Source organism: Etheostoma cragini, chromosome 2, assembly GCF_013103735.1.
Source record: "Etheostoma cragini isolate CJK2018 chromosome 2, CSU_Ecrag_1.0, whole genome shotgun sequence".
In the NCBI taxonomy this organism is placed as follows: Eukaryota; Metazoa; Chordata; class Actinopteri; order Perciformes; family Percidae; genus Etheostoma; species Etheostoma cragini.
The window spans coordinates 4,344,265-4,360,025 of record NC_048408.1 but is presented as its reverse complement, the minus strand read 5'-3'; the positions used below and the strand labels follow the sequence as shown (position 1 = coordinate 4,360,025).

Here is a 15,761-nt window from a genome sequence, read left to right as displayed (position 1 = left end):
ACAAACAGTGTTCCAGCGTCAGGGCCGGTGCCCAATTCTCTGGCCGGGCAGAGCAGAGAAAGGTTTACACCTATCAACATTTCTTGCCACTGGGGGCCATAGGCAGGCTGAGGGAACGCAAATTAATCTTTAAAAACCCTCATAAAGTGGCATGTTCATGCCATGGGACCTTTATGAAACACTGTATGCTGCTACAGAAGGAATCCCCTGCAGAGCTACTGCAGAACAGATGCAGTAAATCCTTCAAGGGGGGCTTTCTAAAATGGCTAACACTGTAAACCCGCTGGCTGTGATTCATAGTCTTCATCAGGGACATTGGTCTTAACACAGCTTCTCATCAGTGATGCCTTGTTATAAATAAACAGCTCAGCCATTACAAATAAGATCAGCCTATACAGGCCTTTCAATGCATTTTAATTTGAGCTTAGAAATCACCCTATCGTCTTATCCACCATTGAATCCCATCAGCATCCAACAGCTGTTTGGCCACAATTAGTCAATGATTTAAAAGGGCAATGTTTATATTGTTTATTATAAATTGCATCTTATATTATTAGTTTTTTCAAAGAGAAATACAGATTTGGAACAGCAAGAAAGAAGGAAAATAACTAAAAGGTATCAGTTAAGTAGCAATTTGGAGGACAGAGCCAAACTGTGTTGTTTGGGAGAATAGCTGGCTGTGGGAGGTCAACATTTTACAGTATAGATCTGCTCAGAGACAAAGCGTGACTGCCCACAATGCCAACAGTGATCACTACCTCATTGCATTCAAATGTCTACCTGTGTTTTCTTATCCCCTCTCCTTTACTTTTACTGTGTTAAACACATAGCAATATGATGAGAGTAGAAAGAACATTCCCACTCAAATTAACGTAGCAGGATGGTCAGAGTGGCGGCCATTTTTATGTGTACTGCTGTAACTTTGACCGTTGTAGCGGGATAACTCATTCGGTTTTCTGTGGTCAACGCACAGTGAGGAGCACCAGTTCCTTTTGAACTAGTCAAGGACCACAGCAAAGAGTTCATTATTCGTTCTACTCTCATTCTATTTCTGTGTAACATTTCAGTAAGGTGTGACATTTACACACAAACACAGACACATACACACCCACACACACACATGTAGAGAGATTAACACAGTGTGACAACCCATTTTGATGTCTGCTTAGTATTCATAGATATATGCTAACAAACATAACATATCTTGTGTCTTGACTCAACTCTTTCTATGGAGACAGAACAATAGTTAATGAGTGTGTGTGTGTGTGTGTGTGTGTGTGTGTGTGTGTGTGTGTGTGTGTGTGTGTGTGTGTGTGTGTGTGTGTGCATGTGTGTGTGTGTGTGTGCGTGCATGCATGTTTGTGTGTGTTACTTACATGTCTGAGCCATAGGTTTGTTTCCATGATCTGATTCACCTCATCCTGCAAAGACAAGGAGAATAAAGCAGTTGTTAGAAAGCAGAACTGTGTGCGTGCGTGTGTGTATTGCTCGTAAAGCAGCTGAAATAACTACAACCAAAGTGCACGCCGTGTAGAGGGAAAATACAGCTAGAAATAAAAATTCACAGCATTTTCAAAAGGAAATGGAATTTGTTCTCTAATCTTAGTCCTTTAGGGCTGGAGTTGATTGACTGAAAAGGTCGACTGTGAGTCACTTAATAATAGATAGAGAGGTTACAGATGTCACTTTGTATCCACCAATGTACTTAACCCTTATTCAGTTTGATTTGCAGTACTGGGATTCTCAGAAATCCGCATAAACTGCATAGAAAAATACATCAGCCACATACAGTTTGACCATGCAGATATGTATATAGTGTACCAACGCCCATGCATGCACATCCACAGACCTTTAGATTCAATCTCACCTTGCTCACTATAGCTACATATCAGTCCAGTCTGAAAAACGCTCCTGCAGGCAGTTTTCTCTTAATCTGAGGATTTCTATTCAGAGCTGAAAACCTCTTTTCACCAGGGGATGTGCTGCAACCCCTCCTCACATCGAGCCGCATTAAACTTAACATTGCCAAAGCAAAACAGCAGTGTATAACAACACAGTGTGACATTTTCGGAATCCGTGAAATTGAAGAGACTAAATAAAGACTGTATTTACTTTCTGCTTTTCACTTCCCTCGTTCTGCAGCTTATCTTTTTTTCTGTGTGAAAGGTAGGAAATACGATCAAGATGCTCGCTGGAAAAAGTCTCTCAATTCCCACAGACTCTCACGTACCCGTAGAGAGGATGCAATTAGTGAAACGACAATTTAGTAACATACACCTTTGCTCATACACACTTCTGAAAACAAGACTTACAGAAAAGTGTGAAATGAATGTCTAAAGGTGCTTTAAACACCTTTGACATTATGCTGAGTTTTTACAAGCTTTGTTTGGGAAATTAGAACATCCAGTCCAGTGTGTGTCTGTGTGTTTGTGTGTGTAACTTACAACTTTGACCAGCTGCGAGATGGAGACCTCAAACTCCACAGTGACGGGGTCAGACACATTCTCCACTGGTCTGATGAACTGGTTATATCTTCTGAACAGTTTCCTGAAGAGCCGGTCCTCTGCCTTGGATGAAAAGCAGTCTGGAAAGACAGCAAGGCAACAGAGACAAAGAGGAGAGGGACAGAGGGAGAGAGAGAGAGAGAGAGAGAGAGGGATCAGTAACTGGTTGAGTGAAAGTGAACACAAAGAGAAGAAGAGACTGAAAGAAAAACAGTTGAAAGGAATGCCACAAATTCAGTAGAAATCTAATTATTTCTAAGAAGTCATTCTCATACTGGCAGTGCTAATCAAACAGAACTGTGAGAAAAATAGAAATTGTCCTCTTCCAGTTTTGTTTTGATGCATATATATATATATATATATATATATATATATATATATATATATATATATATATATATATATATATTATTTTGTTAAATGGTTGCTTTTTTGGGGAATTTTCATAGTTTTGTCTTAAAACATGATGATTTTTTGAGATAAATAAAAAAATTAAATAAAATGAAATGCCACACGTGTCTTTTGATTGAGTAGATGAATTGTTTATGAAATTTGATGAATCGTCCATAAAGATAATTGGTCCTCTGCTTAGACCATGTTACTTTGAACTCATATTTGACATCAGTAAATGTTTAGGGTGTTACTTTGTGTAATCAGGCTGCTTAAAATGGAGTCACAGCATTGACAACTGTTGATTAAAGAAGCAGGAAGCAGCTGTGTCCACTCCACTGAGTTGTATGGGTATATCAAATCTGTTTCCTTTAGGATCATTGGGTCACTGCTTCATTTCAGTCCAAGCCATTGACATTACTGGAAACCATTGGAACTCACCTAACTCCTCCACTGCTGTATAGCAGTATCACTTTAAAAGCCCCAAGGGTAATGCTGCCTGCCTATTTAGATAGCGTTACGGGCAAGTGGTATATTACCACATCCAAGATATCCTAGAATAGAATTTAATTTTAGTTCAAATACAAAAAACAAATGAAGATAAATCCTGTGAGATAACATAACTTACCAGAATGTAGGTATGTGTTTGGTTGGACTGCCGTTTAAGTGCTGTAAACATAACCAGAATGCAACGGGCCTTATTTATTAGTTATCCAGAACAGGATAGCCTGAGGCCCAATATCAGCATGTCCATCAAGTTGAAACTGCACGGTAAGCTATTTTAACTTAGTGCAGACTGTAACAGGAAACAGGAGAGAGGAACTGAGTTGCAAGAGGAGCTGCTGGTTCTGTAAGTTTTTTTCCCCATTTTGTATTCCCATTCTTCCTTTAAACCATACCTATGGTAGAATGTATAGAAACACCATGTTGTGGTAAGATGAGATAAGGGGAAAACTTAGGTAACGTCAGGTCACTCATGGCTGAGAAGATCTAAGAAGATCGGCCATACTGCTTCATGATAAGTGGATGTTCTGTTCCTAGACAACCTCCGTCGGCGTAAAAAGGGTGAAAGGGCCTCACCCACGCCATTAGCCTATTTCCAGGAGAGAGATGGACTGAACTTGAAAAACAACAACATTTGGGTGAGCATCTGTGTTTGCATTAACCAAACTGAACAGCTTTAGCAGGAGATATATGCCTCTTTGAAATGACACTCAGAGTTGGGATGGCACGTGTATGTGACATATCCATAGTTAAGCGGCTCCTGATGTTTTCCATAACAATGAACTCAGAAATATTGCACTCTCCTGGCTTATGCAACAATGGTATAGGTTTATATTATCATGTGAATTCAAACTGTGCCAAATTATTAAATGAGGGATTTACAGGAAAACTAACAATCTCCTAACATGGCAACAGAGTTTTATAACTGAATACGGTCATTTTGTGCATTTTCTAACAGAGGGTCAGTTTTAAATATGATGTGACACTTACTGTGCTCTGCTGTTGTGTTGAGTACTACCTGTGCCGTGTGCAGTTTACAATCAGATTGCAGTTGCTCTTGGTATAATGGGAAAAAAATAAATTATTGACTGACTTCTTTATAGAAACAAAATGAGTCTGTTTGGCTGTAAAAAGACACAGAAGTTACTCATTTTGTATTCCTGAGAAAAAAGCTGCCTAAGGAATGTTTGCTAACTCCACAATCAAAAATGTTGAGTTGAAAACCAAGACACTTTTGTCACTTTTCCCGAAGTTCTTTTTCAATTTTTTTTGACATTTTTGTTGTTGTTTGGAAGTTTTTTAAGCTTTCGCTGACATTTGTTGTCACTTTTTGATGTTTTCTAACTTTTTCCGAGGATCTTCTCACTTTTTAAAATGTCTTCGTCGATTATTCCTACAATTTGATTGAAGGAAACCCCAATTTTTGATTCAGAAACCTTTTGAAAATAGGTCAAACATGACCCCGAGGACAACAGGAGGGTTAAACAGCACACTTGACCAACATGCACCAGTTGTTGTAGGCTGGGCAAGCCATAGATGTTTTCTTAGTAAACCATATCAAAGTGACGAGTTAAGAGTTCCCCACGCAGCCAGTTGGCTGCCTTGAGGCAAACTGAGTCACAGTTATCACGCAGCGCCGTTTGTGAAGGTAGTCACCTACTCTTCCTGCCTCAAGACCCTGAGTGCTCTAAGAGTTATCACGCAGAAACCCTGCTCACTCTCCTCCACCCTCTATAAATATCTAGATCAATACCACATTTTTCTCTGCTGGGCAGCTCTCAGAGTTGTTGGATGGAGGACAGGGTGCAGGAGAGAGCTAGATTGGCGAGGGAACACACGAAATGGTTAAAGAAAGCAATAAAGAAAAAAGAAACAAACAAAGTAACTAACCAACACAGAGAACTTTGCAGTGACTACTTGTGTAAACTCAAATACATCACTAGATTTTGCCTTGTTTTTTTTCCCCTTCCTTTGACAGAACCAGACAAACTAAGTTTGGGATAGATGAGAGGAACGTCTTTTAATTAAAATTGACTTCTTTTGGGAAAAGGCCTTGAAATCCTAATGATGAAATACTGCTGACCCTATTACATCAAGATCCCATTCTCAAAGGCAAGAAATAACTATGTTCATGCAGACAACAATGACACTAGACACCCAGCTGGTGCTGAACTCCTTGTGGCAGCCCTTTGGAGAGAATGACAAGAGGAATAAAAACCCAGCAAGACAGAGAGAGGAGAGGAGAGGAGAAGAGAGGAGAGGAAGCAAAGCATTCTTAAGATGTCAGAAGATAATGAGAATCCAGACTTCATAGCCTTCTGTCTGGTAGCTGCCTAGCATGTGCTAATGCTATGCTAATAGGGAGCATGATACCCAACACTTTGCATCTGATCTATGTTTGGCAAAAACTAAATACTCCAATAGACAGTGCCGAAAGTTGTATTTTTGAACAAATACAAGATATAGACTCAAATAGAAGACAATGGAAGAGAGGAAGAAAGGATGGAAGAACAGATGGAAGAAAGAAAGGTGATTTTAATTAGAAGATAAAAGAAAAGAAGTTGAGAAATGAGTTGGACTAAAATGGACTGACATGGTGCTTCATCTGCATACTTGTCGGTATAATTAAAAAGGCAGAGCTGCTAAACCACTGACTAAACCAGCTCTTTGATCAAAACAGGATTCTACACTCACACACACACACACACATGTGCACACACACATTCACACATTTAACATGGTCAGATGCATTTCACTGTTGAGAATCATAAACGAACCCATTATGACAGGAAATGAGCCACAGGTTCTACCCACTTTCATCTCTGAACATTTTCTCTCTCTCGCTCTCTCTCTCTCTCTATCATGCTAGGATTAGCATGTCACGTGGCAAAAAGGTGAAAAATCAAGGGATGAACAATTATGTACTTAATCGAAAGTATATGGAAGACAAAAGTATTAGTGAAAAATGTGTTTTATGATGCATAACTAAGACTTACAAACTTGAAATTTTGAAATCAAACAATTAATGAATCATGATCACAAATGTATATCTATAAACCACCAAATGAGCATGACATTTCGCTAAACCCACTCAAGTGGCGTGTGTCCAATCATAGCTTAGCAACTTAGACAGGCTGCCAAGCATTGGCTTTCCCAACATGTTGAAGCGGTGTACATGAGGCTGTAGTAAATAAGGTACTCTGCGTTCAAGGACTGGCATCTGTAATTGATTAAACAGTGTTCTTATCTGCCGCAATGTGAGCTGTAATTGCTGGCATGTCTGGCTAAATAGCAAACTCCATCCAGCATTAGCATGCCTGCGCCACATGCAAGGCAAAAGACCATATCATTAACAAGCTAGTGTTAATAGTAGTTCATGGGATGCATCCACTGTGGATGTTTTTAGAACTAAGTGGGAGTCAATGTTATTAGCTAGCTAGCAGGAATTGATCAATTTTATCAGCGACAGAGACACGTTTCTCACAGCATTGATCAGATTGATCATTTTGGCAATAGTTCATTAGTTGTAATGAAATGATACGCCCCCAGGTACATTTCTGAGATCTAAGTACACATCAACATCACCAAAGAGATGTCAGTTGGGGCAAGGAACACACACTGCCACATCAGAGTTCTTTTTGACAACAGTCATTTTGACTTGACACAGTAGGAAAAGCCCAGGTGTTCCATTAAGTGTCCCAGTGAGCCCGGGCAGTGTGACACACACTCACAGGACTCGAGCAGGTAACTGGAATCCAGCCATCTTTATTTTATTATATACACCTGTGATATTCCACCTCTGACAACATGTCAAGATGTCCTCTGTGACTATTGTGTTATTTTTTTGAAATGTCGTTTAAAAATACCCCAATTTACATCAATATAAAACAGAATTCGGATTAAGTTTCAGGTCAGATGTGTTAACAATATTTCCTATTTCCTGTTTCATTCTCTTGTCCAAAACCAGTTGATTCATTTGGCTAAGCATCAGTTACGCCTGGCAGATACTGGGTGTGAATCTATAACTAATCTCTACGTGGGAAATTGTTTATATGATTTGAAGATGAACAGCTGGTGCAACTGGAATGATCAGCATCTGATGGTAAGTGATGGTTTATATGGAATAGAAGTTTGGTGTCATATGGCTTTAATTTTAGCAACCTGTTTGTATTATTTCTGTAGTTTCCGGTGTCACATTAAACATGTAGAAGCTGTTCTGCCAGCATTTCTTTCATGACCACTATGAGACATATATATGCTCACACCTCTGTTCTAATATATTGGTAATTCCAAGGAAGCAGTCTGATATGTCTTTTGACATTACCGACAACTTTGTAGTTTATTGGTTAAGTTCATTGTTTCAGTCTGACTCCTTTTTTAAAACAGAGTTCAGAAAAAATAAGCCAGCTGCAGGTCATGATCGAGGACAGAAGAAGAATTCCTGATTACAGTAAACTCAGCAGCATGTGGAGTTAATGTACTCAAACGTACAATATCAATTATTCAACTGGTTATGCAGAATATATCTAAAAACACTACTACAGTAGAAAGATAGTTGGTTAAAATATAGATTCTGTAGAAATATATAGAAACTAGATAATTAATGCACCCGAGACATGAGGGTTGGGGGTCAACTTGCATGCTGAAAGGGGGGGAAGGGGGAGAGGGTGAAGAATGGATAGCGAGTGTCGGAGAAGAAGAGACCTTTTACGGGCCGTTTGAGAGGATACTGTTAGAAAGCCATTTAGCCTCCATACTCCCCTGAGCATGCAAATGCTTTTAAAGGAGAGTGAGAAAGAGAGGCCGAACGGGCAAGAGAGAGAGAGAAGGGGGTGAAAGAGAAAGTGTGTTTTTACTTTTATACACAATGCTTGCATGGTAAACACCATATAAAGGAGTAATTGCTTTGCAATGAGCTGAAATGCTCGGCTCATGCGGTTTGTTTTCCTTTCGTGCCCATAAAGCTGAGTTGAAATGAGCTGAAGTCAACTGACAGAGATTACATGGGGGGGGCAGCAGCAGAACAGACAGAGATACAACTGAGTAAGATGAAGTAGAAAGCTGATGACAGCAACAACCTGAGAGATGTGTGAGTGCAAAACTGTGGAGACAGGTGCAAAGAGCCAGAGAAGATAGGATAGTGGAACAGTAATTTGGAATGTGTGTGTGTGTGTTTGTGTGTGTGTGTGTGTGTGTGTGTGTGTTTGTGTGTGTGTGTGTGTGTGTGTGTGTGTCCAAGAAGTGGAATAGGAAAAGATGTCACGCCTATGAAAGCAGAATACTTCATCACTCTACGAACACCTTCCTTTAAAGGTGCCCTGCCACACGTATTTCATGACTTTGTGTTAATGTCTGTGTGGACTTACCCAGTCCACAGTCTACATTAAAACAATGTAATCAAGTGATGTTTTTTTACAAAGAATGTTACACACATTCTTTGTAAAAAACATCACTTGAATAGTAGTGAGCTCAGGCAACATGACATCAAACTGACCAGCCGTGGTGATTGGCCTGAATTCTCCTCTTGTTTATTTTCAGTGGCTAGGAGGTAGCAGTTTGTTTTCACATTCACATATATGGACCTAACATAGTTTTTTTTTTAAATGCAAGGAAAAATGGTTTTGTGTGGAAGGGCCACACAAAACCATTTTTCTTCCATTGTGACTTTTTCTGAGGATATAAACACTAATATAGGTCTGATATAGTGCTATCAAAAGCCTAATGACATTCACAGGACCCCACACGGGCCTTTTATTTCACATTTAAAATGAGCAGATCAAATAAAAATCCCAAATTCTTCCCTCAAGGCATGTTACCAAAAAAGTGGGTTACATGAATTTGAAAATGTTTCATATACAAGAGTCATTCAATCTTTGTAGTTCAATATTTCTATAGTGGTTTTCTCATTAAAAAATGTATATTTTCAGGTTTTCCTCTCTTTCTTAGGTTCAGGAAATGTGATCTCAGCCCTGAGAGAAGCCAGAGCGAGAAAAATTAGCCGCCAATAATGTGGGATAGTATGAGTATTATACACTAAATATTCCATTATAAAAAGTGTTAACTGACACCAGATTGTTTAGGAAATGACTAAAACACTCCCAAACTTTATTCTGAAAAACAGTGCAATCAAATGATAAGTTGTGTGTTCATCAAAACAGGCGTGTGATTCCAGAAGTGTGAGGTGTGTCGGAACGTAATCTGTGCTGCCTGCCCGATCCGACACGAGAATGCGCATAAATACATAGTAGGAAACTAGATGCTTTTCCTACACTGTTTGTATCACGCATGCTTGAACATACACCATTTTGGTCACATGTGGAATGAAGTGAGTCTTTCTGTCACTGCAATCCTTCAGTTTCCTCCACCAGAGCGCTGTGAAATAAATGGAACAGATCGTGAAGTCTCCTGCAGGATTATCGTCTACGCATGCACGAGCATCTTGTGCATGTCGGATCGTGCAGGCAGCAGAGATCAAGCACCCATCACCCACCACCCAAAAGGTGGGTTCTCAACCCATTTCGCCACTCCCCCTCTGCTTTGTGTTCTGCTCTGTAAGTTTTAATGTGATATAAGCCTTGTTACCACACAGCTACACACACACACACACACACACCTCATCACCACAGTTCACTGACTGGATCATCAGTCATGCATTCAAATACATTAAGAGTGCAGCCTCTGTTTGAAAACAGCAGACAGCATCATGAAGATACAGTACCTACAGGCTGAGGTAACACAGTAGTAGCACATTCAAAACCCCCAGAAGCAACAGATATGCAGTATATACAGTATGTGTATGTGTGATTTACTCGTTGTGTGTGTTTGCCAGTATTGTAAATGCAATATGTGCATAATACCTGCCATGAGGCTAGAATTGCAACTAAAATCCCAGTCACGTTGGCCTTCTGTTCGCTAGAATTTCCCCACACATCCCTGAACAAGATGTTACAGTTCAAATGTGATGATTGAGAGCATAGCTACAGTTGGTCATCTGGTTGTGTAATGTTGCATTGAACATGGTGATGATACTGACCTAGAATAATCTCCACACACAGTGCATCACAGTTAAACTGGCAACATTGTTTTCGATAATACTTACTTGCTATGCCAAGTTATGTTAAAGAGGAAACATAATAGCTGCCCTGATTGGCAATGTTTCTTCAAATCAAAGGGTGAGTCATCCCTGTATTGCAAACAGGCCATAGGGAGGAGGTCTAAGTGGATGGATGTGTGTACACAGCACAGGAGCACAGGAGCTTTATGCCCCAGACCTGGGTTCATTTCCCATATTTTGGGTTTAATCTACTCAAAAACCTGTGCTATCAGCGTTGATTTATTTTCACTGTTTAACCAAGACCATAATCTTTCTAAGTGCTTTGGGTTGCCTAAACATAACCAGAGAAGCCATGTTCCAGTTGCCACAACTGGATACTGTAGGCAAAACAAAGATTTAAAACAGGTTGAGGTCGCAATGTTAATGTTTGGTGGAAAATCTTTACTCTGATTTGTAAAAAATGTACACAGACTTGAAAATGTAAATTTAACATATTACTCCAAATGTTACCACACACCACTTCAGTTTGCTTGCTAACTAACACACTAACTCACTAACTAACTCACTTACTCACTAACTCACTTATTAACTCCCTCGCTAACTAACACACCAACTCACTAACAATCTAACTCACTAAGTCACTCATTAACTCCCTCACTAACAAACACACTAACTCACTAACAAACACACTAACTCACTAACAAACACACTAACTCACTAGCTAACACACTTACTCACTCATTAACTCACTCACTAACCAACTCACTAACTCACTCAATAACTAAATCACTAACTCCCTACCTCACACACTAACTAACTAACTTACTAACACCCTAACTCACACACTAGCTCACAAACTCCATACCTCACTCACTGACTAACTTACTCTTACTAACTCACTAACTCACTAACTCACTAACTAACTCACTAACTAACCTAGCTGGCTAACATTGATCCATTTGTCTACAGCAGTGTGTCTGAGTGTACACTGTTCCCCGTGTGTTGTCTTCCAGTCGCCCAGGAAACTTGTTTTTCTGGGTCCAAATTTAAAATAAAAGTTTTTTTTGTCCCTTTTCTCTACGTTTTTGAAGCTTTTTCCAAAGTTTTTGTCACCTTTTTCCAATTTGTCGTCACTATTTCTAAAAAACAGATGTACATTTTTGTTGGAGAGAGCAGAGAACTAAAAAAAGACCACAGATATGTCAGAGGCTGTTTTTGGAATCTTTGCCCGACAGTTTTGTCACTTTTTTCAACATCCGTTTATTTTTTTCAAATGCTATAAAATTGAAATGAATAAATAAATGAAAGTAGTGAAGTGATCATTTATTTACTTGTGAAGAGTGTTGTAGGGAACCAGTTATTACCTTTTGGACAATTTGGTTGAAAGAAAACCCCAAATTCTGATATACTGAAGAAACTTTTTGAAAATGGGTCAAACATGACCCGAGGACAACCGGAGGGTTTCCAATCTGAGATTCAGATTCACGACTTTCCACAAACACAACAACTGATGTAGGTACCAACTTGACTTCGGAAACTGCAGAGAACAAGAGAATGAGGGAAACACACACACACACACACACACACACACACACAAACATAAACACACATAAACGCACACACATATGCCTCGCAGCCAAGAGCTTCATGGAATGAGGTATGAGTGTGGAGCCTGATAAACCATAAAAGAGCCTATCTGCCACCTTGCATAAATCTAATAGCTGCTATTTCTGCCCTTGGAGCAAATGTTTACGCTACTGCTTTGAAATGCCGCAGCATAATTACTCTCTCTGCATCTACTTCCCAGAGAGGCTCCAGGTCACAGCCCGGCTCTCTGCCTCAGCTGTGGTCACTGATTAAAGCTGGCTGCATTTAGAATAATAATAATAATAATAATAATAATAATAATAATAATAATAATAATAATAATAATAATAATAATAATAATACAATACCAGATTCATTTCCTCCCTCCCTTTTTCTCCCTCCCTCCTTTCATTCCTTCCTTCCTTCCCCTGCCTTTCCTCATTCCTTGCATTATTCTTTTCTTTCTCCCTCTGACACTCTCTTCCCTTCTTCCTGCCTTCCTCTCATCCTTCCTTCCTTCCTTACTTGCTTCTTCCATTCTTCCTATTTCCTATTTTCCTTCCCAATCGATTTAAACTCAACATCTACAAAGAAAGCTGATGTCTTTCTTTTTTTTAAAGTCACAACTTACCCCTTTACAAAATATCCTCACTCTACAGCTCTAAAAAAAAATGTGTATGTCATTTCACAAACACACTCTACAAATGCGATGCAACCTGTTAATCATACTTAGGGTAAAACGGAATACGGTTATCAGAAGGTTTGTGGTAAACGCCTGCAGACGGTCAATCTCCCCTGCTGAAAACCTTCCTCTCTGCCCTCTATCTGGTCTGAATAATACAATGCTGCCACATAACCCTGCGCACTCTCACCAGCCGTTAATAGGGAAACAGATCCTGTAAACACATCTGTTTTCCTTTACTGATTTCCCGACACACGCCTCAAAACATCATTTGCATTCATCCAAATTCATTTCCCGGACTGTTCTGCATTTCATTTTGTTGGCCTAGTTAACACAAAACCGAGTCATGGATGAGCTTTATGACAAAAAAAACATTTGAAACAACTTTGAATTCATGAAGCGGATATTGACAGTTCGGCATTAAATATTTTAATGATTGTAATAAAAGTGAAAGAGTAATGAGACTGACTGTCCGTGACCACAGCTCTAACGGCTGGGAAACTTCTGGACAGAAGCTCCACTGTGTTGTTGGTGACTTCACACAGCTCAAAGATTAAGACAAAACTATGAAAAAAGGCGTTATATTAAACCACTACACAATCTCCAAGTTAACTTTCGAGCACTGTCTCACACCGTATCACAGAATACTGTTTGCCAACGTTACGCGTGCTGTTCATCACATAAGCCTACCTCGGAGAAATTTTACTTACCTCGCGCTATCAAACCCACGAGGAGAAGCAGCAAAGTCCATCTCGCCGCCGGCTCCATCTCTCCCCCCTATGGCTTGAGGATCCCCTTCACTTTCTTTAATGATCTCTATCAATTAATGATCAAGAGAAATAATGCGTAATGGCACGAAAACGCGCGTCTCTCCCCTGGTGCCGTCTGTCGCGCTCTCCCGGTGCGCACCTTCCTGATCTGATCCGAACTTCACTTCGTTCGTCCCTCCCCTATGCGCTCAAAGCTCCCCTCTGTCGCATGAATACGGACTCCACACAGGGAGAGAAGAGCCGCCCAACACTTGCTTTGAAGGATAATAGACGTCATTAAATTCCGTGCATGACAGGAAGGAAGCATTCATTTAATAACATAAAAACAGTGAGCCTATATTCAGGGGGAGTGTTTGGCACTGGGCTCTAGTAACTACAGGCAAGTGTTGCACTCACCATGGGTAAGTTTTTTAGGTCGATAGTAGAATAATAGTCTCTCACACATCCTAATGTCCGTTAATTAGTTGGTAGAAGAGCCAAAGAGGTAAGTAATCACAGTAATGAAAGAGAGTAAGATCTGAGTTAATTGTCAGTGCAGCAGGGCAGGGAGCTCCGCTTTTATACGCAGATCTCTGATATTGACGTGGTAAAAAAAAAAAAAAAGTTTCTGTATGTTGGTAAATGCAGGACTGAATGATGTGTGAAGACATCTGATGTCAGCACCATGGACAGCGCCACTGGGAGCTGTCCGTGGTGCTGAAGTCAGCTGCTCTCTTCCTTCATTTGGAGGAGTGTTGATTTCACAGCATGTTCTGATGCATGACACTAAGACGTTGAAACTTTTTTTTTTTTAACAAATGTACCCTGGTGAGTTAAAGCACGTGCTTTCTATCTCTTCAGACTCTTTGGTTTGCCAAATTCAAGAAGAGATCGGGACTGTCCAGCCTGCTGTGTCTTTAAGATACTCTGTCTCGTTGTGGAGCGCTGCTCGGATTCTATCACGTTGATTATGTTTCATTTTATTAATGAAGGGAGTAATGCTCAGCCGAGCCGAGCCGAGCTGAGCTAAACCGAGTCGACGCAAACAGAACACGCCAGTGAGTTGGTAGAAAGTGAAGAGGATATGTCCTGGACAGAGAGAGAGAGAGAGAGAGAGAGAGAGAGAGAGAGAGAGAGAGAGAGAGAGAGACAAACTGAATTTACCTTTTCACTCATGGTTTTGCGTACATGTGTATGTGTGCCTGTCTGCACTTCATTGTGCCTTGTACATGGATCCACAGGCACACACACACACACACACCCACACACACACACACACACACACACACACACACACACACTGACACGCACAAACGCACACACACACACTTACACACACACACATAGACACACACACACACACACACACATACACACCAAACACACATACACACACACACACACGCACACACACACACACACACACATTGACACACACACACACACACATACACACCAAACACATGCACGCACACTGACCATTGGGTCACTGGGCCCAGTAGGCCTGTTAACAACTCACCCTTGCTGAAATGGCCTATTATCTTTCAAAAAGTACCACAATGTGTTCAAATGCTTTTCTGTTGATGTGTTTAAATATCTTACAGGGGGTGTAGTACTACATCCCCTGTTGGATTTTTAAAGTCAACCACCATGTGGCTGAAACACAGTACCACCCTTCCAATACACCCCTTCTAATTACATGACATTTAGTTTAAATTAATGTTGTCTTTTAAATGAAATACCAAGATAATGAAACCACTGCATCATTAGACTGAATGAAATTATTACAATAATATTTATTTTAATGTAATGAAAAAGTTAAACATGTGGATTTGCCCCAGGTGACACTCTACCAGATGTGGCATGTGTGGATGTAAATATCCTGTGTGCAGCATAAGTGTGTGTACACCAGTGCTTATTTACACACACACACACACACACACACTTCATGCCAGGACATCCCCTTTACTCTCAGGCCATATCAACCAGAACAAACACAATCAACCTTCACAACAATGTCTGTGTGTTGTCACAACAAGTAAAAGCATCAAAACGTTTCTTTCATCTCTTTCTAATTTAGCTTTTGGAAGTAGTTAACCGGGTCTAATCCTTGCAGACAAGCGCTGCATGAAAAGGAGGGATGAAGAAAAACAGAACAAGCACGGCAGGGATAATGTGTTTTTGCTGCTGCTGCTGGTGTCGCCATCTGACAAGTGCTGAGCTCACAGTGTGGCGTCATGACACGCTTGTCTTCGCCAGCCTCATTAGCGGAGCGGTTTAGAGGGGGAACT

The 15,761-nt window shown here is 40.3% G+C and overlaps 1 protein-coding gene across 1 annotated transcript in view; it reads right to left on the bottom strand.

Annotated features, from left to right (window-relative positions):
- Window positions 1-13,930, bottom strand: part of chrna6 (cholinergic receptor, nicotinic, alpha 6) — a 24,524-nt gene extending 10,594 nt beyond the window's left edge. The window contains exons 1-3 of the mRNA XM_034897341.1: window positions 13,432-13,930; window positions 2,445-2,584; window positions 1,377-1,421 (exon numbers count right to left, since the gene is read on the bottom strand). Coding sequence (XP_034753232.1) covers window positions 1,377-1,421; window positions 2,445-2,584; window positions 13,432-13,489 — 243 coding nt within the window. The 5' untranslated portion in view covers window positions 13,490-13,930. The remainder of the gene's footprint in view (window positions 1-1,376; window positions 1,422-2,444; window positions 2,585-13,431) is intronic.
- Window positions 13,931-15,761: the final 1,831 nt, after the last annotated feature.